General features: G+C 36.0%; 2 protein-coding genes across 5 annotated transcripts; one reads left to right on the forward strand and one right to left on the reverse strand.

Annotated features, from left to right (window-relative positions):
• Window positions 1–229: 229 nt before the first annotated feature.
• cwo (clockwork orange) lies at window positions 230–22,965 on the forward strand. 3 transcript variants are annotated; one of them, XM_053747053.2, is made up of 9 exons: window positions 230–560; window positions 15,858–15,966; window positions 16,471–16,654; window positions 17,947–18,111; window positions 18,783–18,983; window positions 19,341–19,558; window positions 19,911–20,042; window positions 20,508–20,601; window positions 21,056–22,965. In XM_053747053.2, exons 1-9 carry the CDS (start codon window positions 508–510, stop codon window positions 21,247–21,249), a joined length of 1,350 nt encoding a protein of 449 aa, XP_053603028.1. In that variant the 5' UTR covers window positions 230–507; the 3' UTR covers window positions 21,250–22,965. The 3 variants fall into 3 exon arrangements, with proteins under 3 accessions (XP_053603028.1, XP_053603029.1, XP_053603030.1); XM_053747054.1 differs by having other exon boundaries at window positions 233–560; window positions 19,368–19,558; XM_053747055.1 differs by lacking the exon at window positions 230–560 and adding an exon at window positions 11,630–11,787.
• On the reverse strand, window positions 11,886–13,553 carry LOC128670996 (uncharacterized). Of its 2 annotated transcripts, XM_053747057.2 has the most exons (4): window positions 13,205–13,552; window positions 12,727–12,880; window positions 12,520–12,642; window positions 12,126–12,143 (listed from the first exon to the last, which is right to left on the reverse strand). In XM_053747057.2, exons 1-4 carry the CDS (start codon window positions 13,468–13,470, stop codon window positions 12,141–12,143), a joined length of 546 nt encoding a protein of 181 aa, XP_053603032.1. In that variant the 5' UTR covers window positions 13,471–13,552; the 3' UTR covers window positions 12,126–12,140. The 2 variants fall into 2 exon arrangements, with proteins under 2 accessions (XP_053603031.1, XP_053603032.1); XM_053747056.2 differs by having other exon boundaries at window positions 11,886–12,642; window positions 13,205–13,553.
• Window position 22,966: the final 1 nt, after the last annotated feature.

The following is a 22,966-nucleotide window of genomic DNA, read 5'->3' on the forward strand; positions in this document are numbered from 1 at the left end:
CTTCGCGCCCGCCCCCGCTTCACCTTTGATAGCGAACTTCGCTAGGCAATACCTACTCATCCAAACGATTCCACTTCTATTCTTTTCATCTGTGATTTATTGAAAAAAAAAAAACTGCTATGACGGCCTAAGAAAAGTAAAAATTAAGAGGTCACATTAATATTTACATGGGGAGCGCCAAGCCGTGCCATATTTTGACGCCGCCCCGTCACATGACATGACTTGGCTGGTACCGGCCGGCGCGCATACCTCGACTCGATCAGACCGGCCGCGAAGCTCTCGCGTTGATAACGCTAGTACGCGTCTGACCTACCTACATGCAGTTAACCACGATAAGAATTCCTAATCGTAGTGCATGTTTGAAAAAAATGGATTGCCAGGAAGACCTAACTTAGTTGATTAAGTGTTATACATACCTGAACGAAACAGTACAAGAATTTAGGAATTTAAATGTTATGTGCCAGTGTTGACAGCAATATTTTGTTTTTTATTGTGCTATAAGTGAATATGGAAACACGACATTATTGGGAGGAGAACGGACACGCCGTTAAATATGACAAGTATGTAAGATATTAAGTAATTACAATTTGATTTACTGTATATGTATATGTTTTTTTTTTCTAATATATTCTTTGTCATCATTTTTATGACTAAAGGAGCTCATTTTAATTTTGGTAATAAAGTTAGTAATTAGGTGCTTCTTATCGTAAGTTATAATAACTTAGAAACATGTACATATTTTTGTAAATTTTTGTTCAATATTAATTAAAAGATTAAGCTGATAATATTTTGTATTATGGTGTTTAGTTTACAATGCAATGTAAAACATTTAACGAGGGAAGGTCAGCTGTATTGTCCGTAGTTGCGAACTAACCTTTAACTAATTAAAATTCGGTACCCTGGGCCTAAAATTAGACGCCCCTAAATTAAGCACAAATCGTATTTGTGTTATCTATAATTACCTATTTATTTGTTAATATTTACTTATGCTTTTTTCTTAACTCTTAACTCTATACCATAACACCTATCATAATTAAACGATAATAAATAAATTGCTGGAAAATTAACACCTATCTTCGTACCTAGTTCGTAGTTGTTACTTATTATTGTATTGGCTGGCTTACTGTTGATCAACTTATTTATTATTAGATAGAAGTTCGATTACTTATATTAATAATTTAATTAATTAAGAACGCTAAACTTATACACATATAAAAAAATTGTAGGTGATAATCGACGGATTACTCACGACTCGAATTCAGATGAAAGAAATTCACAAAATCATTCCAATAAGCCAGTCAACCAAAAAATTCACAAATCTTAGTCATATTCACACGCTTGTAGGTTGTAGTGATAGATAGGATGGCTATGTGAACTGCCTTGAAGAGTTGGATGACTGAGTGGGAATTATTTCAGAAGATGTAAAAGTAGGTACCTAGGTATCTAGCGATGACCCAATCGCTCTAATAAATACCTAAGCTCGACCGTTCCGATATTGCGAAAATAGTTTGACAGATTCTTGGATTTGTGATTCAGAAAACTAACCAATGTTGCCGTTGCCAAAGTAATTAATTTGTCACGTTACAGTGAGGTAGGTCAGAGTCACTACATAATTGTGAAGTAGTTAAAGCCTAAACGTCAAATCTAGCCTTAAAACAATAGTGGAAAAATTTACGTCTGCCATTCACGTGTCCTTATTTTTTTAACAATTTTTTCTAGAACCACATTCAAATTTAACAATGTCATGTCAGCCGAATTAAAAAAAAAGGATTTTCCTACTTGCTTGAAAATTCTCAACGTTTCTAGCATCTTTTGTGCTTGGCACCTTCTAAACATTTTTTTTGTTTTTTTCTTTTGGTGTGCTAGGTCTAAAGTAATTACTATTTTTGAGTGTGTTATTGCGAACACCTGTGTCAGATTTTATTCAAGTCGTCATCTAACATGACTTTTTCATGATGAGTGTACAGGTTTTCATCGCATGGTTTTTCCTTCATCGAAACTAGGTAGGTAGGTATGATACATTATAGAGGTAGACTACATACTTATTAAGTAGGTACCTACCTAATTTTATGTTCTTTCTAATAGTTTTCTCTTCTAGTTAGGTACCTGAGTTAATTTTTATTCGAAGTTTTTATTTAAAAAAGGATATGAATACTGTATAGGTACTTACATAATCAACTTTCTTTAACTTTACCATAAAGAAAATTGAGACATCGTGACATTGAAATTTCGTTATGATAAGTACCTACCTAACGATTTTAACGATTTAAATTCAGCAGATCTAATTTTCAAAACAAACATCACTTTCGCTATATATATATGTACACTACCGCCTAATTCGAATTTCGATATCGAGAATAATGTTATGATTGGGGAAAGCGAAGCGAAAATAGCACTTGCCACGTGACATGCGCGCTCAGAGACGCGATCTGACGAACGCGGGGTAAGGAAAAGTGAGGTGGGGCTTGCACGCGCCTTGTCGAGTCGTCCACACGCCGCGGAAAACGTGACTGCACACAAACACAGACGTGCCGGATATACTTGCACGCACACTAGTTTACATCGCGCTCACGTTTGTATCGCCTGACGAATTCTAACTCAATTTCGTTACATTACAGACAGAAGTACAGGCCCATACAGACTGAATCCGTTTGCAGCACGATTGTATGTAACGGATTCACGGGCCAAGCTATTTTTATTTTAATTTCTTCATGTCTCCATGTATATATATCAAATAATGAAAATGTTTTGGCACCTTTCACACTTTCATTAATTTAATGAACAATGGCAAGTTCGAATTTGCAAAGACTTGTTCCGTATTTTTTTATTTTTTGTTATAAATGGGTTCTTAATAAATAATTAACCCGGGTATTGTTACCCCGTCATCACCACTGCTCTATTTTAAAGGGATTTTTACACTAGATAATAGGTACTGAGAAAAGTGGTTATGTTATTACACTGTGCAGTTTTCTATTAGGTACATACCTACTACGCGATGTCACATTTTATTGATGGACATCGCGTAATTATATTAATGAGTAAACACCAAGAAAACACGATAATCAAGTGCAAAAACGTGACCGACGACCGGTTTTCACCTTAGCTATTATGATAAAACTCTTCTAACTTACAAAATGTTTGCGAAACATTGGCATAGGTACATTCCAGAAATTCCCATAGGCCACATCGAATCTCCCAAGGAGTTAAAAACATACTAAATAATATGTTAGGTAACAGGTAGGTACCTATATTCGAGAAGAACTTTTAAATCTATAGGTACCTACATAGATAAATAGTTAACTAGAAATTCTTTCCTAAATACAGTTATACCTACTTGATTATTATGTTTTTCAACGAATATCGTTTTACAAAAAGAGCCGATTCGACTATACCTACATAAGGGAGTAGTTCTTTGAACAGCAGTACACGTGTATCATGAACCCGTGTCATGATGTTATGATACTCTGAGTCACAAATTACGTGAATGCAATTCTTGTCCATGTTTTTACAGAAAATATTACGTGCTGAAAAAGCATTGTTTTATTGGAATAGTATAAAGATAGTACACTATATGATGAGCTTTAATTTATATAACGCAAATTTTACTACAAATTTTTGAACGCCTGTGATTTATTTACAAGAAAGTCCAAATGTACAGACATCCATACTACGGTAATGCTATATACTTATAGGTACATAGCCATCACATAATTTAAATTGGATGCTTATTATGAGATCTACATCTATAACACCACAACTTGCGTGTACGTACACGATGGTCTCGTATCAGTCTCGTGTCGTACAGTCCTCGTGCCTCGTGCCGATGCCAATCTGACCGGCCTTGACGGTCATCAACCTTCGTTGTTCACTCTTGCTGCTTCTTCTGTTCATCGCAAACATAAATAGATAGGTACAAATCTAACAAAATGAGACTATAATATAAGAAGATCTATGTCAAAACAAAATATTTTTTTATCCTTTTCGTTTAATCTTCAACTCACTCTATCGTAGGTATAATTCGCAGTTCGATTCTAGATGTTTGGGCGTGGGATCCGCATAAAAATGAAGCTGGTAGGTACTGTCGTCTGTCATAGACTGTGATTACTGTATTGTAATTACTAAGAAAGGTTTTTGTCAATAAAAAGTTATTTATTTATTTAGTACAAGATGTTCCCGTGGGAATTTTGAGATAAAATATAGCCTATAGCAATCCTGGATAATGTACCTTTCTAATGCTGAAATATTTTTTGAAATCTGTTCGGTAGTTTCGGAGATTACCCGCCTCGAACATACAAACTCACAAACGCGTACCTCTTTATAATAATAATATAGATGAATATGTTTGGGGATCGAATAAAGGTTATAAAAGAAAAGATCAGCCTAGCACATGTAAATCTCTGTCTCAACCTGGCCAAATTTTCAGTTTCGAAGTTTGAATAAACTCATCCTGAGGACGACTGTTATTGTTTTAAAATGTATTGCCAAATGCCAATGTGACTAAATAGGTAATGCGTCATTGATTCCACTGTGGCATACATAAATTAATTTAGATCACGTGCTTACTGTACACTTGTACAATTATAGGTCTACTTAGACCTATAATTGGATTCGCACGTAAAGCGCGTGCAACCAATGTCCTCTACAATGTTGCAAATTGCAACAACGGAGAACAGAGACATTTCACTGGTAGGTAGGTAATAAATATTATTTATGGCGGAGTGGAACTGAAGGCACTTGATGTGGTGAGAGTCAATTCTCTCTTTCTCTTGTCCTGTTTTTATTTCAGATTGGATAATCTAAATCTGTAAACAATTATTATACAAGTACATTAGAGTACATGTATACCTATCTAGTATTATACAATCTTATCTTATTGTGTATAGGTATGTAGACGACATCATACTATTTCACTGGATCAACAAATACATTACCTATTTTATTTCAATACCCCGTAATGAAATAAAATAATGTAGGTATTATTAGATAAAGGAAATTGCCATCCCGTTGAGCCTGTAGTATGGTCGAAAATAGGACTTCTTTAGTTACTCTAAAAGCTCAGAATACAGAAACATTACTCAAAAAATCAGTCCTACCTAATTTTAAAATTAGATTTTTTGGGTTATCCGCACTTAAGTGCGGGGAACCCAAAATGCACGAAGCCCGAAACAATTGCTAATCCGCCGCTGTATTGGTACAAGTACTAACTAGTATGGTACCTAACCTACCAAGTCACGTAAAATATTGTTTTCATAACTTCACCATGAGATTTGATGACTCTACTGTCACTCAAGATTTCGATAGTATTTTCGATTGTAGAATCGATACCATGTGATGTGACCGATATGAATTCAATGATATTTATATTATAATAGAGGCAGAAGGGATGGTGATTCATCAGTATTTTGGGCTTTATTACGTAGTGGGAGGATTGTTTTTCGTGTGTCGCGGCAGGCCACGTCAGGCTCTTTGCGCAACGACCTCGTGAGGCGCAACGTGACTCCGCCGGGCTTGCACGTGTTGTATCATGCTGGTGGGACTATTCCGATAGTAGCTATACCCGTCGCCGCAATCCTTGCTGGATACAGTTACACGTATTAATTAAATTATTAATTACAATACCCATTGAATTTATATTTAGACCGCGCGATTATTGATTTGATTTAGGTACTGGTTCAGCCATTCATGATACAGAGGATTTTGAGGAACATATCACATTCACACACATAACTACCAGATATTTATTACCTTGACAATGTTTAAATAAATCAGATTATTTTGGCATTGTGCAAACGCGATCCATCCTAATTTTGTGCATTTGGAGATAAAGCAGCAATGATGGCTTTTTTGCAACATGCCGTTCATCTTTACTTCAATATCTTACTTAATCTTTGATCACAATTATTTGTGGCTTTCTTTGCAACTGTTTATGATCTATTGAGCAATTAGCAAGTATTTATGATTTCCGACACGTTCCTCGTCTGTTGTTTACGTTTAGTATTCGGTTGTGAGTGATAGTGAGATGCTTACCTACACCATTTTGCAGTCAGAGGTAAAAATCTGACAGGTGTAAGATGTATACAGAAAGGACACATTGTTCAAACACATGATGTTTTAGATTGTAGACTCAGGTAATTTTCACTTAAAATGTAAAATTGTCATTAATTAATTAACTAGGACTAGATAAGGTAGTGCCGTGTCATAGATCATCAGAGCATTCAAGATTTCATGTTCAGGAGACCCTCTAGACTCTCTGAAAAAATCACAGCTTAGTTGCGGTGGGACCCCGATGTTTTATGCACCCTAGGCCGATGGTGACTTAGATACGCCACTGACGGTTTAACTGGCGCAGAGAATGCATTGTGGCATTGAGTTACATGTAGTTCATTAAAAACCTCATAGCACAGGTAGATCTCGAAGAGCCTTGATTTTATCGTTATCAATGTTTTATACATAAAATAAAAGGTTTTTCATAAAGGATTTGCCCAAGGCAAGCCCAACGTGTCGCATCTTTCCTAGTAATGAGAAATTCACTCACTGCCTTTGGAATTTTCCTCACTTGAGAATTCTTGTAGGTGTCCAAAAAACATTCACATCGGTAACTAGGAATCTGAAGCAATTTTCTTGGGAAGTTCCGCGAATATTTCTGCGTTGTTTTTCGAAAATTTCGAATATATTGATAAATCACTTCGTATGTATATTGCTACCTACTGGTATTTTGTTACCTACCTTTATTTGATCAACAGGTTTGGTATTTTCACGCAGTTAAACACTTGGATGCGTACACCTACTACTTATATACCTATATATTCGTTCATTTCTAAAGTGTTTCCAGTAACCCACATGCTTACCACGAAACATACAAACACATTATATGTAGCACATTGCTAACGTCCACGTGATGTTCCTTTTCCCCATATCGAGTACGCATCGTGTAAAAAATAACAGAACGCCTGGACGCAATGACGTTACGTGTTTTAAGTTTTACGTTTCATTCTTGCCAACTCAAAAAAAGTTATTTTCGATATTTCCCAGCTCGGCATTCGGGACTTTGGTATATTACGCGGGCGGGACACAACCAAACCAACACATAGGAAATGGTAGCGAAAAATACTATATATTTTTAAATCATATAATAGAAAAGTATCAATACAAATGTATGTTTATAGCTTGCATGAACGAACACCGAACGCTCCTCAAGCGAAATACGTATGTATGCGTAGGTGAATATTAATTGAATAATATAAAACAACATAATAATATTAATGATCACCGATTTTCGGGACAAAAGGTGTCCCGCAAGGGGTCATGGTGGGAAGGCCCCAAAATTGAAAATCCGAGATGGTTGGCAAGCCTAGTGGCCCCAGACTTACATACCTACCTATGCGTCTGTACGTACGTTTCTCCACACGTGATCGTCTAGTCTACTTAATTAATCTGCATCTTGTCTTGAAATGATGTTTCCATTTCGCTAAAGATCAAAGGTCAAGTAAGTAAGTAATGCTAACCTTTGACATTCGAGTGAAGTTCTTTATCGTGACTAATTGAACATGTCTATCGTGTTTTGATCTGATTTTGAACCAAACTATTGATTAACACTGTTAGTTAGGTTATGTGTATTTTAAACATGAATTTGAAGGTTATAAAAAATCAAATTGTTTATAATCTGGGGCGTTGTCATAGTAGGTTGGTACTTACATAGTTTTTTCAGAGTAATAGGATTATCCTTACATATCCTTATCCTTACATAGGTTTTATAAAACAAAGTCCTCTACCGCGTCTGTCTATTGGCGATAAACTCGAAAACTACTGCACGGATTTTCATGCGGTTTTCACCAATAGATAGTTTGATTCCTGAGGAAGGTATAGTTTTTATGTCTTTCCCTCTTCATAATGAGTCCGTCACATTAAGAATTATTTATTCATTATTTTAGGTGGCCACCTTTAGTAGTAGTTTTCAGAAAATCGTTTACGCTTACTTACAAAAACGTCCAAAAAAAAAGTAGGTACTACGGACACGTTATGTACGTCGGCCTCTGATAGTATGTAAACTTTGTTTACTACGAATATCTGTTAAATACTTAAATGATAATATCCTTATCTGTATATGTAACATAAAATATGATCAATACAAAATGTTGAAAAGTTAACAACAACAAGCCCACGTGACGTTGGAGTCACGATGCGAAATGAGAGCGCATCAATTTTGTCTATCTACGTATGTACGTATGTACTTGTGCGTATCGTGCGGATTATTTTACGTAGACTTGCGAGATGTTTACTTTGCGACCCCATTTCTGAACGTTGGTGCATCTAATTGAATAACTTGAGTAGGCATTTGTCTTTGGACCAGATTAAAAATGAAATTGCACAATGTTTTCTTACGTTATGTAAAAATAAAATTAAATCATAATTTAATTTTGAATGGTCAACTAAATAATTAATTAAATTCACATATTTTCGAATGATAATATCCATTGTGGTCAGAAATTGATAGTGTATAAACTTATGGCACATTATTTAGTAGGGACGTTGTTATCCGCCGGGAGAGGACCGCCGACTAACAAAAAAAATCAATAAATAATCAATCAAAAAAACTTGTGAAAAACATCCCGATTTGGGTGAACTCTAGTAATCTAGTTACTTGTCTTTATCAAAATCTTCCAAGCGTGAACTCGCCAGCACGTGACTATGCAGCACGTGTCGCGTGACGTCACCTCTTTACACAACATTGCAACAACGCGTATCACCTTCGCTCACCAGGGAATGCATTCAAAAAGTACAAGTGTTACGTGAGCTACAAGGTACATTTTAAAATATCTCTTGACTCACGTTTATGTCGTGTAGAATCAGTGCCCGGACAGTGGGCTCAGTGGAAATCAGCCAAAAATATTTGCCCGATAAGAGCTACACGCTTTGCGCAGTTATTATACTATAGCGCTGCGTTTTTGAATTATCTTTTAGTTGCAATTTATTTAAGATTTAATTAATAGGCGAGTGCTAGTCAAGTACATATGGTAAGAAAACATACAAAACAAACGCAAATAGTTGTACGAAAGCTAAAGGGTTCTTAGTACACTCTAAATAGAACTAGGAAGTAGCGCAAAACGGGGTTTTACCCAGCAGTGGGTTTATGTAATTGGGCTGAAAATTATGATAATTAAATAGAACCGATCGGATTGAAAAAAAAAATATATTTATGAGGAATAAAAAAATGTCTGGCTAACTTTTCTGACTAAGATATAACCAATTGTCAGTTATCTTATGCATGCATACAAATTCTAGTAGTGTGTGCATACAAACTATTTTAATTAACTTCTTTAATTTCAATTTAGATAAGGCCGATTTATGTGAATATTATAAAATTTTTGTATACTTTATAGTTCAGATATTTTTAACCACAGTTTTACACTCTGCCAGTTTGGCACATTGGACAATGGGCCTCACTCTAGGTGTAACAGCGACGTATCCAAAATTTTACAAACTCATGGCTATTAACGTCGTATTAACTTTTACTAATTGCATGCGTAATTTTGATTCCTAGGTACTTATATATATAAGTATGCTTCTAGATTGTACCTAATTACAATATAAATTTGCATTGTCTTTGAACACTAATTTACGTCGCGTGATACCTATGACATTGCATTGTCTTTTAATGTTCAACTAATACACTTCACACGTGAGCAAATGTGCTCAATCAACATTTATCACATATATAATATGTTATATCAGACATATGCAGTTGTTTGTAAAACATTGAAAATGTTATTTATAACCTTCTAGACTTCCTTTCCTTTGTGTAATTCCGTATCAGTAGTCACTATATATAGTCTCACTTTAGAGGTTTAAATACACTTATGTTGAGCATAATTAAAAGCTTGTATTGTCATTTATGTATGCACATATTTAAGCATGTATAATGTAATAATATAAGTAATAAAAACCAAGCTTGTAAACGCTTCTAGTTGTAAATCTATATTTAATTTCGAGTCATTAGTATTTATGGTATTTACCATAAATACTAATGACTCGAATGTAAAGATGGACAGAAACATTCCAAGATGAGAGCACCTTGGGTTAACATTATTCGAGGGCTGGCTCACGTTTCGATTTATTTTGACTTGGCTTTCTTTTTTAAGTTAGTATTGGTTAATATTTCTAGAAGGTTTCTCGCTTTCTTTCTTTATTTTTAACTCACGTTTTCGAAAACGATTCTAACGTTCTCGTTGAATTTGCTTATGGGGCCCAAAGAAATGATCTAGCTAAGTCCCATGTCTGGGAAAATCCACAACACAAATTAAAAACGAAATAACTAGTTGTCCTTATCAAAACAAGGAAATCTTATTATAAACATTAAGAGAAATTAGGTAGAGAGCAAAATGTATGGCAATGCCGCTCCCGCCTGGGCCTGGCAGAAGAGGCAAACCTAGAAGTGCTGGCTTTATGTCGACGATGTGCCAATGGTCTGACAACTAGGATGCCGAATGCCGATGACCGTGCGAAGTGGAGGCAAAAAAGTACGAAAGCCGACCCTGGGCTCTGACGCTTTACGGCTAAGGAATTCTTTACTTCCGGAAAACGCTTGATGAGAGAGACAAAATATAACAAACGAACAAAAATCTCTACAAGTGTAAATCATAATATGATCTGCAAATATAAAACCTCACTTTATAGTTCTTGTGACCTCACTGGTGGAGATTAGGAGATTAGTAGTGTCAACAATTCGTAGAACTATTTTTCAAGATCCTATAAACATTTAAATCGTTTTTTGTATCGCATGAAATTACTCTGTTAACAATAAAATAAAATAATGAATTAGGTACTAAGATATTGATTTTCAATAGCTTACTTAATTTCGGTTTGATCAAAGTGAATCAAATCGAAGTGTGTAGTTCTACAATCACACAATGGTGTGCCACGCCACTGCCTACGTAGGAACCTCGAACACGTGCTTACCGTGCGGTGACCACACGATCCATATTTATGGATACTAAGTATTTTATTTTATTCAAATTCAAAATTCTTTATTCAATTTAGGATGATATACATCACTTATTGACGTCAAAAAAATTACTTACACTAAGTCTACTGCCGGCTTCCAAAGCGCAAGTGAAGAAGAAGCGGCGCAACAAACTTCACCGCAGCCTTTTCTCCAAGGACGTCAATTAACAAATATAGGTCTTATATATGTATATATTAACAAAATAAATATTAACACGTCAGTTACTTTAATTTATGAATGGTTTTGAATTTGACATTTTTGCCACATTCCAACAAGCTTTTTTTATTTATTTACTTAAGTTAACAACTTGTTATTAAACCTAAACAAAATAGTTAACAGCGACCGAGTTAGACACTGACCGAGTCTAAAAGGAAAAGTAGGTGATAAAAATGACAAAGTTGTTATAAAAATAGTGTTATATGTTGTTCAGTTGGTATCTGAACATCGTTACATCGGCTGATTACCACATGCAATTGCATTGCATACATGCATAGGAATGATAAGGATCACGCGTAATCTCAGATCACATGACTCATGATTTTACCCCACATAATTGCTTACGATTTTTATTCTTCGCGACATAGTGATATTAGTCATCCTAGTTAGTACATAACGAACGCAACGACTTGTCCTATCGCCTTACACTGAGTGGAATGTAGCCAGGCCGCCAGGTAGCCTACGTCTATCAAGCATTCAGTGACCGTTATTTCTTACGTTGTGATGTGATGAATCTACCCCAGTCACCCCCAACCCCTGAAGTGTCTTCTTATACAATAATTTAAGCTGTGAGTTTTTTTTGTTTCATTTTTGTATTCTAAACTTTATTCTTGTAACAAGGCAATCCATCTTAAGATTTCTTGTTATGTTTAACATGTGCGACTTGTGAATTATATTACAATGTATATGAATTTTCGGATTCAAATTCTGCGTCAGCAACAAGCTCACGTGGAGCGGATACCTTTAGGATACTTGTTTATAATAAAATGATATCGATCACGAGGAATAACTACGTTTATGCGGCATATAAAAATATTTATTCCCTGGTTGAAGGTTAGTCTGCTGAATAATAAGCTGTCGGTAGTTTCACGTGACTCGCTCGACTACGTTTATTTTTAGACTGCTGCCGAATCCTCTGCAGTCACTAGAATAGAGAAATATGTAAATTTGTGGTTTGATAAACATTATATCAAACCACAAATTTATTTTATTATTTATTTGTAAAATTCAGTTCACTGTTCATTCATACCACATTCTGAGCACATGGTAAGGGTTCATTTATTCTAAACAAATAATTTTATTTAAAAGAATATTCTACTAGATTCAGTATTATCATTAATTACTCTTAAATCTATAAATTCATCAATACTTTTGCAGTATTACGATTTATCTGTAACGTCTGTCTTGTCACTTAGCTGACCCAATAGACCTCGTGCTAAAACTTTCTGTATTAACAGTTCAGCAAAGATCTGTTGTTTGTAATCCATTCTCTTTAACTTAGCTGTAAAATTGATACCGACAGCTTCGAATTCAGATGTATTTAATGTTTCTGTAGAAATTTCCTCTATAAGTTTCTTTCCTTGCTCTTTATTTTCTTCTTTTATTAGTACTTTGTGTAAAGCCTTCTGAGTAGATCGTTCTTCCTATAAATAATATATTATAGTTCATATTGTGTAAGCAAGTATATAAAATCACAAAAATTATAACGCTATAAATGAAGTACTTACTTTAATAATCTTTTCGTCATCACCGCTAAATAAATCTTCCTCAGTGTCCGTGCAAAATATGTCACTATATTTTTCATCTCCTATTTTACTAGAATTGGATATTGATGCAGTGTCTTCGTATTGATCATTGACAAATATTAATAAATCGTAGTACCTGAAAAAGAGAATAATATTAGAAAAAAGATTTTACTAATAAAAACAAATACCTAGGTAACTCGTAGTGCTAGTAACTTTCTTAGGCAAAAGAGTACATGTAGAAATATAATGTATCGTATACTCTCTCATTCATAAAATGGCTAAATAAATAGGTACCTATAGGTACCTATTTACCTGCACAAAAGACCTTTCAGCAAGCTTTATTTTTCCGTCTATGATTATGAGGGGTGTATAGTGTATACATACCTACCTACTCTAATGGGGAAGACATGCCGTGTGTAAAAAGTTAAGGAAGAAATAAATATTATAACTGCTTACATACCAAAGTGTTGGACTGTAATTTCCACCTGAACTGTCTATTCTTTTCTTTTCCTTCCTCATTGCCCGCCTCAAATTTTGAATCTTTTCTCGGACCAACTTTGCATTGGCCTCCTTCACTCCATTCCGGCGTAGGAACATTACAATCTCTTGGTAAGCCTTCTTTTTCATGTCACGTTTTTTGTACTCTTTCGAATTTACTTGCCACAAACATTTGCGCTCCCAATACATTTCAATGAGATCTTTTGTAAGTTTTTTTGTCATATCCATATCTACAAAGGATTGTTTGAGGATAATTCCGCGTTAAAAAGCGTGGCAGGTCCTCGAAGTGGCTACCAAAGACTGCCAAAGAGAATACAATCACTACGTTTTGTGCAGTGGAATGGGGTAGGATGCGCGGATCCGATCCGTATACAAAATGGCGCGCACTACACCACAACACAAATATCCACAACGCACGCGCGTGAATGGAGGTTGACCTTGAACGAGGACTGTGACATTATTGTACTTATTTCTAGGTCATAAATAGTTATTGCAACTATTAATTATGTAGGTACGTACGCTATTAATTGCATAAGTAATAGTTTATACAAATACAAACAGAATCGTGGAATAATTTACCCTACTAATCAACACCTTGAGGCTTGATTTCATGGAATTAGTAAGTAGGTACTCCGTACAGTATTTCTAAATCCACGAATGAATTATTTAAGTTTTTTTTCTATGCTGCTGCGTTGGATAGTAGGTATAGGTACGTACAGCATAAAAAGAGATGAAGGAGACCCTTAGGTAGGTACCCAGCAATGGGACATACATTTCAAGGTGATATCAGCTAAGGGGTGCTCCCCAGCTGGGATTGGGACACAAAAATATTTCTTTGAATTTACATTTGTTGAATGGAACCTAGGTTAGGTACCTACCTACATTTAAAGGTTTAAATATTTACTAAAAAAACTCGCCACCTTCTAAAATTTACTTACACCCTAGTTTTTCTGACCAGTGAACTAATTACAGGTGTCAACCATGGTTATTATTTCTGTTTATTTTTAATGCAAAATTTTTTGAGAACACAGGTAGGTGTGTTCTCAAAAAATTATACATGTCTATTATTTTTCTAAATAAATAGGTAACTAGGTACCTAAGTAGGTATACATGGGGTACCTACCTACAATCGAATGATAATCTATGTACCTATATTTGGATGGTAGATAGGTACCTACCTTGCCTAGTAAAATTTTAGGAACCTATTTTCACGCAATATAATTTTAAATTTGTATTGATTTTTCTAAACCGTGGTAAGATAGTCATGTTTTTTTTCTTCCTAAATAAATAAATAGGTACATTCATAATAAATATCTAATTAAAAATACGATTTGTACTCAATTACCTCGAGTACCTATCTATCTATACATTTAGGTATGCGGCCGCCGCCGCGGCCTTGAGACGCGCATACGAGCACGTGTCGAAGCCCGCATAATCATCGACATTGTTTACAATTCCAGCACTGAACTCTCAGATCCTCAACCCCGTTTTTAGGAGGATAGGTAGTAAGCACCGTGTGAAACCATATCTGAAAAAAGGAAGATTCCAGATCACTCATTGTAGGGTGCTTTTCCACCACAAATAGGTATTATACTCTTTACTCTTATAGTACCTATATAAAAAAGTATAGGAAGCTAGTTAATTTCTTTAAGTAGATTTTTTTCATATGCCTAGTGTGATGCCTACTTAGGATCAAATTCAGTCATGTAAGATATAGGTAATACCTATATTTATCTTAATCCGTCTATCTTGGAAATGCTTAATTCCACCTTAATTCTTCTCTCTACACAAAGTCATTCAGTGACTTCATAATAAAGATAAAAATACCCAGAAACTTAAACCTCTAATTAAATTAAAGGACTCGAAAAGAAAGAAAACGTTAGTTACTCAGAGTATGGCCAACGTCGGTGGTCGACCCGAGACGTTTAGATAGATGAGAATAGTTGGGTTTACGCCCAGTTTCTGCCAAACAGTCAGAAGCAAATCCATATTTGCGATGTTCTGGGCATAAACTGAGCAAATATAAGGCGTAAACGTATCTATGAAAACGGACTCTAGCGTCACGTTGCTATACAGGCGCCTTTTATGCAGCACATGTGAGTATTTCATTCACACGAAACGCTGTACTGCAAATGCAACATGTGTGATTGAAACTTGAGTGAAATTAGAGTACCTAGCTAGTTTCATGGAAATTGACGTGCCTGTGGTCGATACCTCGCACGCATATGTATTTATAGACCTTGTAGGCACTTCGATCGTTTACTAAATACCGACCCAAGGCTTGACACGTGAGTTTTGTCGGGTGTTTATGTCTGTCTAATACATATTAACAACCTTCCGCATTAATCCATAGCTACCAAGTAATCCTACAAATAATCTTAAGGAAATAAATAGGTACAAATAATGTTAAAAAGCTTTAATGTAGTCGGTTATCATTGAGTTTACACGGGAATTCGTTATAGACTATATAATAAAGATACCACTTTCAAGTACTTACCACAACCGAACCGAACTCCACTGTCCGTCTAGTCCAACCCTTAAATTCCAAATTTGAAAAGGAATAAGGAAGTAAACTAGCGTATACTATACTCAGCTTGTTGTTTGCCTTCTTTCAGTTACAACTCCAACGACGGGTTTGGGCGGGTGGCAGAGCAGCTAAACTTCACGGCGCCTTCCGAGGACGAGGCGGAGTACTCGGCCGGCGCCTACCTGAAGAAGGGGAAGGTCTCGAGGGCAAGTCCAACTGAACATGCCCGATTTTTATCTCTCATTTACATCGATGACATAATTTCCCCCAATTATCATTTGTGCATTTGAATTGTGTTTACTGTTAAACGTTTTATTTTTAATGTATGTACCAACGCAAATTATGTCATCTGCTTAATCGTAGTATCGTTATCGTATTTAATATGTTTAGTTCTGAAACTACAAATTATTATTAAACATACTAATATTTATTGGAACTTGACAACTTCAAATTTATCATGATAATTTTCTTAGCATTTCTTTATTTTTTTATTTTATTTTTAGAATCAAACCAAGTAGAGTGCCATGTCTACTAACTGAAGCTATATCTTGTGTGATAATTTCAAAATTCTTGTCTGTATAGTTTTAGCGTCACCAAATACTGTCCAACCCACAGATAAAAGAAATATGTCCAACCTTTTGAAGGTCCGGATCGGGGGAATTTTTGCGTTAATAATTTCTTACAATCGATTCCAATTACAGCAAGATCCGATGTCACATCGAATCATCGAAAAGCGGCGTCGAGACCGCATGAACAACTGCCTCGCAGACCTCTCCCGGCTGATTCCCCCTGAGTACCTGAAGAAGGGCCGCGGCAGGGTTGAGAAGACCGAGATCATCGAGATGGCCATCCGACACCTCAAGTTCCTCCAGGAGAGAGCCAATGGTTTGTACCCGGCCACCTAAACAACTATGGCAATTAAGAAAAGGTAAAACGGTCGACCAAACTGTTTTGGAAAATTCTCTACTGGAAGATTTGTGTGAATTTGAATTCGTATTTCATTATTTACGTTGTTTATGTTTAAAATGACTGGGTGAAAGTTGAACAAACATAGTACCGACCGACCTACTAATTCCTTTTTAATTTAAATCAGTATAGAATGCCGGGAGCTAGTGGACAGGACAGTGTTAGTCTTGGCACAGGCGCCTGTTTCTTCAATGGAAAATGATATGAATTATTAACATTAAACTTGGAAAGAAACAATTTAAATTTTGAAAGCACACTTCCATTTGAGAGCAACAATCTTTATGATTGTTTCACAGTTTGGTTCACCATGTACTATTCAAAATTTAAGTTTCTTAATCGATGTTTTACCTTTGCCGATAGAGTCCCCGTAAATGATGTTTATTAGTGATGCTGGTTGGCTATTCTCTTGACCTGTTAGTTTTAGTTTAGTTTCGACTTCTGGTAACTTAGTTTTCTTCAGACTTTTAAATATTTTACGATACATGTCAGAAATTATTCAAAACATGCACAAATTTTTAAAAACAAGTGCTGGTTCACCTTTTGATCCTTCAAATTTTTTTCTGTGCATGATCCGAGAATAATTCAAAGTTGACGATTAGCACCGAAACGAGCACATATTGTAAACTAGAAAAAAGTATGCGAGACGTGACACAAGTAGGTATTTGCGTTATTTTGCATTTGGTTCATAAGTTCAGAAACGTGATTAGAACTTCTTCTAACTGAATTTCAAGATTGTCTTCTAAAGTTGTGTTTTTATGTTCCACGTGATGGATGTGTTTGATCTTATTTCAAGTTTGATTTATTTTAAAAATAGTCGTTTTAAATAATCTCTGTCTTCTTTAAATTTGATAGTCTAAATCAATCGACTGATAGTTGAACAACGGAGTTCGAAGTATAGGATAATGAATTCAATCATTTACTTAATCGTTATATTGAGTAGTACTTAGCGTAGCGTCGTTATTGCAGAATTCTTCTGGAACCAATTCTTCATTAGTGCATTTATCATCGTGTTCATCCATCACGTCTAGATGGATTAGCTGCCGGTACGTTTCTAAATCATTGGGTTGTGTAGTGACTTCTTCACCGAGATCTGTAACGATCCAACCTACGAAATCGTTTACAAATCTGCTCTTGTGCTATGGTGCTGAAGGATTCTAATGTTATCGGGAGTCGCCCAGGAAGATGTTGCATCTCCGTGGGTTCTGTTATAGCGGCTGAGAGGCAGGTGGGAGCAGAGCACTTCCGAGCGGGCTACCACGAGGCGGTGGCCGAGGCTGTCAGGTTCCTCGTCGAGGTGCAGGGCTACGGGCCAGGAGATGGACTTTGCGTTCAGATGGCCTCGCATTTGCAGAGGCATTGCGAAGTTGTTACCAAAGGTTAGCCCAAAGAAATATAAATATATTTTCATATGAGACATAGGACATTACTTTTATGCTTATTTATCGAGCATTATCGAGTGCGTTCGTAACCTGGTGTCAGATTTTAAGTTCGTTTCAAGTCGCAGTGCAGTTTTCCTAACGATGTTTTCCTTCACCGGAAGCAAGTGGTGGTTAATAAAAACTACTTAACTAAAAATTAGATTCCCATGGGATAGCAATTAAGTGTGCTAAGTAATATATATTGTAAGATAATTAAGTAAACCTGATTTAAACAAAAGAAAATAGCAAAGTGAAAAGACTGGGATTCCGAACCTGTTTATAAGATTAGAAAATATGTTTGTTTTTACGTGATAAATTCTACTGTCCTACTGGTACATACTTACTTTATACTTACGTGTGTACATTTCGTTTATGTATCATCGAGTGTCCACAAGACAGTAAATTGTTTAAATTGACAAATTTTAGTTAATTATTTTCCCGAGGAAATATTTGGAACAATCGATAACAGATCGCCCACGTTGTTGTTTTTCACAGCGCGAATCCTACGTCGTCAGTGTCTAACTAAATACCATATCGTCTTATAACGTTACAAAGTTTTTTGACGTCAATATGAGATGTACACTAATGTACAGTGTTTCCTAAGTTGATTAAAGAATTTTGAATTTCAGGCGATCTGCCGTTGCGTGAGAAGCCACGGTCCTACCCAGGGTCGTCATCTGAGACCGCCAGCTCCTCCAGCAGTTCTCACAGTTACGTGGTGAAGCCCGGAGTGATCACGCAAGCGCCCCCGCCCGCGCCCCCCGCCTACCCGCCTGAGACCTACGAGCCGGAGAGGCATCAAGAATCATATCCTATGGAATGTGATAGAGGTATGTATGCTTCTCGTGGCGATACATAAGAATATCGCTTCGGTAGTACTTATAGTATGTAGTAATACAGTGCACATTCAATACGAAACAGGGAATAAATACATAGTAACCGGAGACCTATGAACGGGAGAGGAAACTGAACAAATACAATACCTATGAAGACACAGTTCCAGTGATAATGTGATAGCTATTACGAATTATCCAGAATACCTACACCATTAGTGAATATATTATTTGTTAAACAAATTATTATTACAAAATGTTTATTTAAAAATTATACAACAATAACAGGCGTACCACAGGGTTCAATTATAGGTCCATCGTTAACATCAACTAACTTTAGATCATATGTTACAGCTGCTAAAAGTCCCTTTTTCCCGCCAGTTGCCCCCATACCGGTGGCGGCAGAGGGGGAGGCTATGGCCGAAGAGGAGCCCTTACCATTGGACGGGCGACGAAAGCGAGAGCCAACGCTGAGAACAGTGAGGAAGCCCGAACACAACGAGGATTTCCTTCATTCCTACAAGTTCAAAAATTCTATAGAAAGGAGATTTTCAAGGTCACAGGACACTGAGGTGAGTTTAGGAGCATTAGTTTTCTAGTGTGCTTCTAGATGTATAGTTAATCGTATAAATAAATGTAATAAAGTTTGACCGACAGGAAATATTACCTAAGGATATTTACCTATTGTTAACTGTTTAAGTTGATTAATCAACGATCTCGGCTCCATTCCACACTATCAGCACACATTCGCCAATATTTGGCATTCGACATAGATTTCTGGCTTTTTTGAGAAAACAAAACTCACATAAAAACTACGCAATCGAATCTATAAAATATCATCTGTTTGCTTCGGAATCTGAATTCGGCAACAGTGTGGAGCCAGCATGAAACAACGATTGATAAACGTACCTCTTATATCTCCAGGCATTAGAAAACGGCGGCGGTCGCGCATCGCACGGCAAGTTGTACAACCACAAGCGACGCCGCGCGGCCAAGCTCACGCCCTCCACCTCTACCTCAGGCTCCACAGAGGAGAACCGCGACACCTCGCCGCAGGTACTTGTCTCTATTACTCTGTATCTATGATTGTTCTTACAATTTTTTCTCAACAGTTTAATGTGACTCATGGAATTAGTAGGTACTCATGAAGTGCTTACTAAATCCATGATGCGACCATACTAATGACAACAAAGTGGAGGAAATATTGAGAACACAAAAAAAAACTAGTTTTGCCCTTTACAAACAGGGAGGGCGCCACTGGTCCTATGCGTCGCATTAGATCAGTGGCGCCTTAATTTGAAATGGATATTCTAACAGTAAAGACGATTTATGCTTTTCTCAGTTCATTATTCTCTCGCAGTTCTTCAGTTTTCTCGATTAAATTTGGCGCTAAAACACTGTTATATAGATAGATATTATATACCAGTGGATTAGATACTCAAAATAAAAATAGTATTTTGAGTCGAAAGGACAGTTGTTTGATTAGTTGATTTATTATTAAACTTCCACTGTGACTTCCAGGACACGTCGAGCGAGTCGCCACATCATCATAACCACTATGAGAAGCCTCCGCCGCCTACACAATATGTTCCTGTATTCGCGTTAAATGCTTTAGGTATGTTAGACAATCATAGAATATTATCGGGGTCCCTTTTTTTCGCACAATAGATTTCTGGCAACGTGCAAACGATTTGCACGTATGCCAAAAATTATACCAATTTAGGACAAAAGAAATTATAATTAACTTTAAGTTGGCTTAGTATGCTTCAAATAGTTGTTCGTATTTTAACTTGTATGTACCTACTTACCTTCCTGTTCTGCTTGCGAGAATTTGACAAATGAAGAAATTTGGGACCTCCGGTCGAAATTGTCTTTGTTATGGCGGAACCGAAAACCGTGATCACCACGTGATGTTCTTATATCTGTCCGAGTATATGGAAAACTATAATACTTCCTAATAAAATCCAAAGTAATATCAAGAACATTTATGTATTGAATGAAAATATTGATTTAAATATGATGGTATATTTAAATATAGCTCCTAAACTTATAACTTTGAATTTTTCCAGGAAAATACTACGTCCCGCTAAGCGTAGAGTACGCATGTCTGGCGCGGCAGCTCGGGCCCTACGACGTGCTGGACGCGCGCGCGGCGCACGTGGCGGCGCCGCTGCACCCGGTCACCATCCACGTCAACTTCCAGCCCTGTCTCAACTACCACGTCAAGCGCGAGCCCCACGACCGCGACTGGCGTGCTGTGTGAAACTAACGCCTGTTTTACATTACAATAGTGACACTAAACAGTTAATTTCACGTGTAAACGTCGTTTTTCACCGTTTTACACGTGCAATTTTTGATACTAAATATGGTGATAAAAATTAGGCTACGCATTTACTTTTCTGTGCCTAGCAAAATTAAAATGACAAGTTACAACAGGGTCTCCGGATTTTGGATATTTTATGTTCAAAAACTTAAACTATATGTTTTTACATTACTAAAACCATCTATCAATTTGAAGAAATCAATTCGTATCTGAAAATTATTTGAATACGGAGTTGAAAACCACCAGCGAAACTAAATATCGAGCTCCAGACTATTTAATTTACAATTCTGAGAAAGCGAAGCGAAATACCGTTTTATCTGATGGAAAATAAAACTTGTGCAAACAAATACCAACGTGCACGGGTCTGATATCAAATCAAAATACAGATAAACAAATAGCCATATCTTGTAAATATAGCAATAGCTGTTGCGTTATTAATTACGCAACTTAATTGAACCTATCTACCTATAGTACCTATGATAAATATGTATGGTCCAGTCTAGTCAATGGACAATACAGGAAATTTTGTTATCTCTATGAGAAAATAAACAAGCTTAATCTAGTAATACAAATCGTTGACGGAACATTATGTGGCCGTGAAAGGATAACGGCAAAAAGATATTTCTGTATGCCTGCAAGTTCAAGTGACTTTGGCTGCTTGTCTCTGAACATTTAATGTTTTGAATAGTGCAATAAGAGATTCAAAATCGTTGGAAGAGACAAAGTATCAGTGTTCTTAGTTACGGCTGTGATAGTAATGATCGAGTCAAGACCGTTGCAAGAAATCAAGAAATTCAGATTACGAAACAATATTTTGATATCTTCAAAATTGTATAAAGGGATTTAAAATGCCATACGCCGTAAGGTGAAGGTTCCAGTGTCATTATAGTTATCAAAATATTGATTCGAAAAACTTGTAATGGTTAAGTAACTTTTTAAATGTTTAACATTTACAAAGGTTAAGGTGGAACGAATTTCGAGTATGTCTGCTCTTGTAGACTTGTTTTTAAAGACTGAGGTTTTCTTTACTTTGGACAAAACAATAATTCGTATGCGTCACATTTTTTAGTTTGTTTTCGTTGAATCACCCCTCGTGTTTCTTTAGTAGCAGTATTATATTTAACACTGCTATATAACGAGAAAAAAAATATCGAAATGTGACAGTAATACTCATTATAACTAGCGTTTTTTCGATAAGTAACACTGTTACTAATCCGCACTCAGTATTTCCTATGAGTAACACTGTTACCAATCCTATCGTGTTGAGTAACTGTACTTATGTAAAAAGATAAAACACAGTTATATTTCGAGATTTTAGTGAGAGGTGAATCAATGTAACGTTTTTTTATATGAAATTTAGACTAAATGCGAAAATCTTTATATTGTTTTTTTTTTTTACGCCATATGACGTATACGAATATTTGTTCTTGCAGCTGAATGGGGTGTTAAATTTTACGTAATGCTAGATTTATTTTCGATGTTAACAGCGGTACAGGAACCTGGTACCTGTTGTACCTAATTAGTTTTTTCCACTGATATAGTTTTTATGGTGTAACAGGTTCCTATAGCGCATCTTACGTTAGTCTGTTATATATCTACTTTATACTATGTAAATACAAATGTTTAAGCATTATTATATGTGAATTATTTTACCAAT

This window comes from Plodia interpunctella, chromosome 6 (genome assembly GCF_027563975.2).
Source record: "Plodia interpunctella isolate USDA-ARS_2022_Savannah chromosome 6, ilPloInte3.2, whole genome shotgun sequence".
Classification (NCBI taxonomy): domain Eukaryota; kingdom Metazoa; phylum Arthropoda; class Insecta; order Lepidoptera; family Pyralidae; genus Plodia; species Plodia interpunctella.

Bases quoted from the DNA above. Each gene is read 5' to 3' on its own strand.
- cwo (XM_053747053.2), top strand. From the start codon at position 508: ATGGAAACACGACATTATTGGGAGGAGAACGGACACGCCGTTAAATAT. The intron at 16,655-17,946 runs GTTTGTACCCGG...GTTCTGTTATAG, and splicing joins CCTCCAGGAGAGAGCCAATG to CGGCTGAGAGGCAGGTGGGA. The intron at 20,043-20,507 runs GTACTTGTCTCT...TGTGACTTCCAG, and splicing joins ACCGCGACACCTCGCCGCAG to GACACGTCGAGCGAGTCGCC.
- LOC128670996 (XM_053747056.2), bottom strand. From the start codon at position 13,470: ATGGATATGACAAAAAAACTTACAAAAGATCTCATTGAAATGTATTGG. The intron at 12,881-13,204 runs GTATGTAAGCAG...TCTCTTTTTCAG, and splicing joins AATTACAGTCCAACACTTTG to GTACTACGATTTATTAATAT. The intron at 12,643-12,726 runs GTAAGTACTTCA...TATTATTTATAG, and splicing joins ATGACGAAAAGATTATTAAA to GAAGAACGATCTACTCAGAA.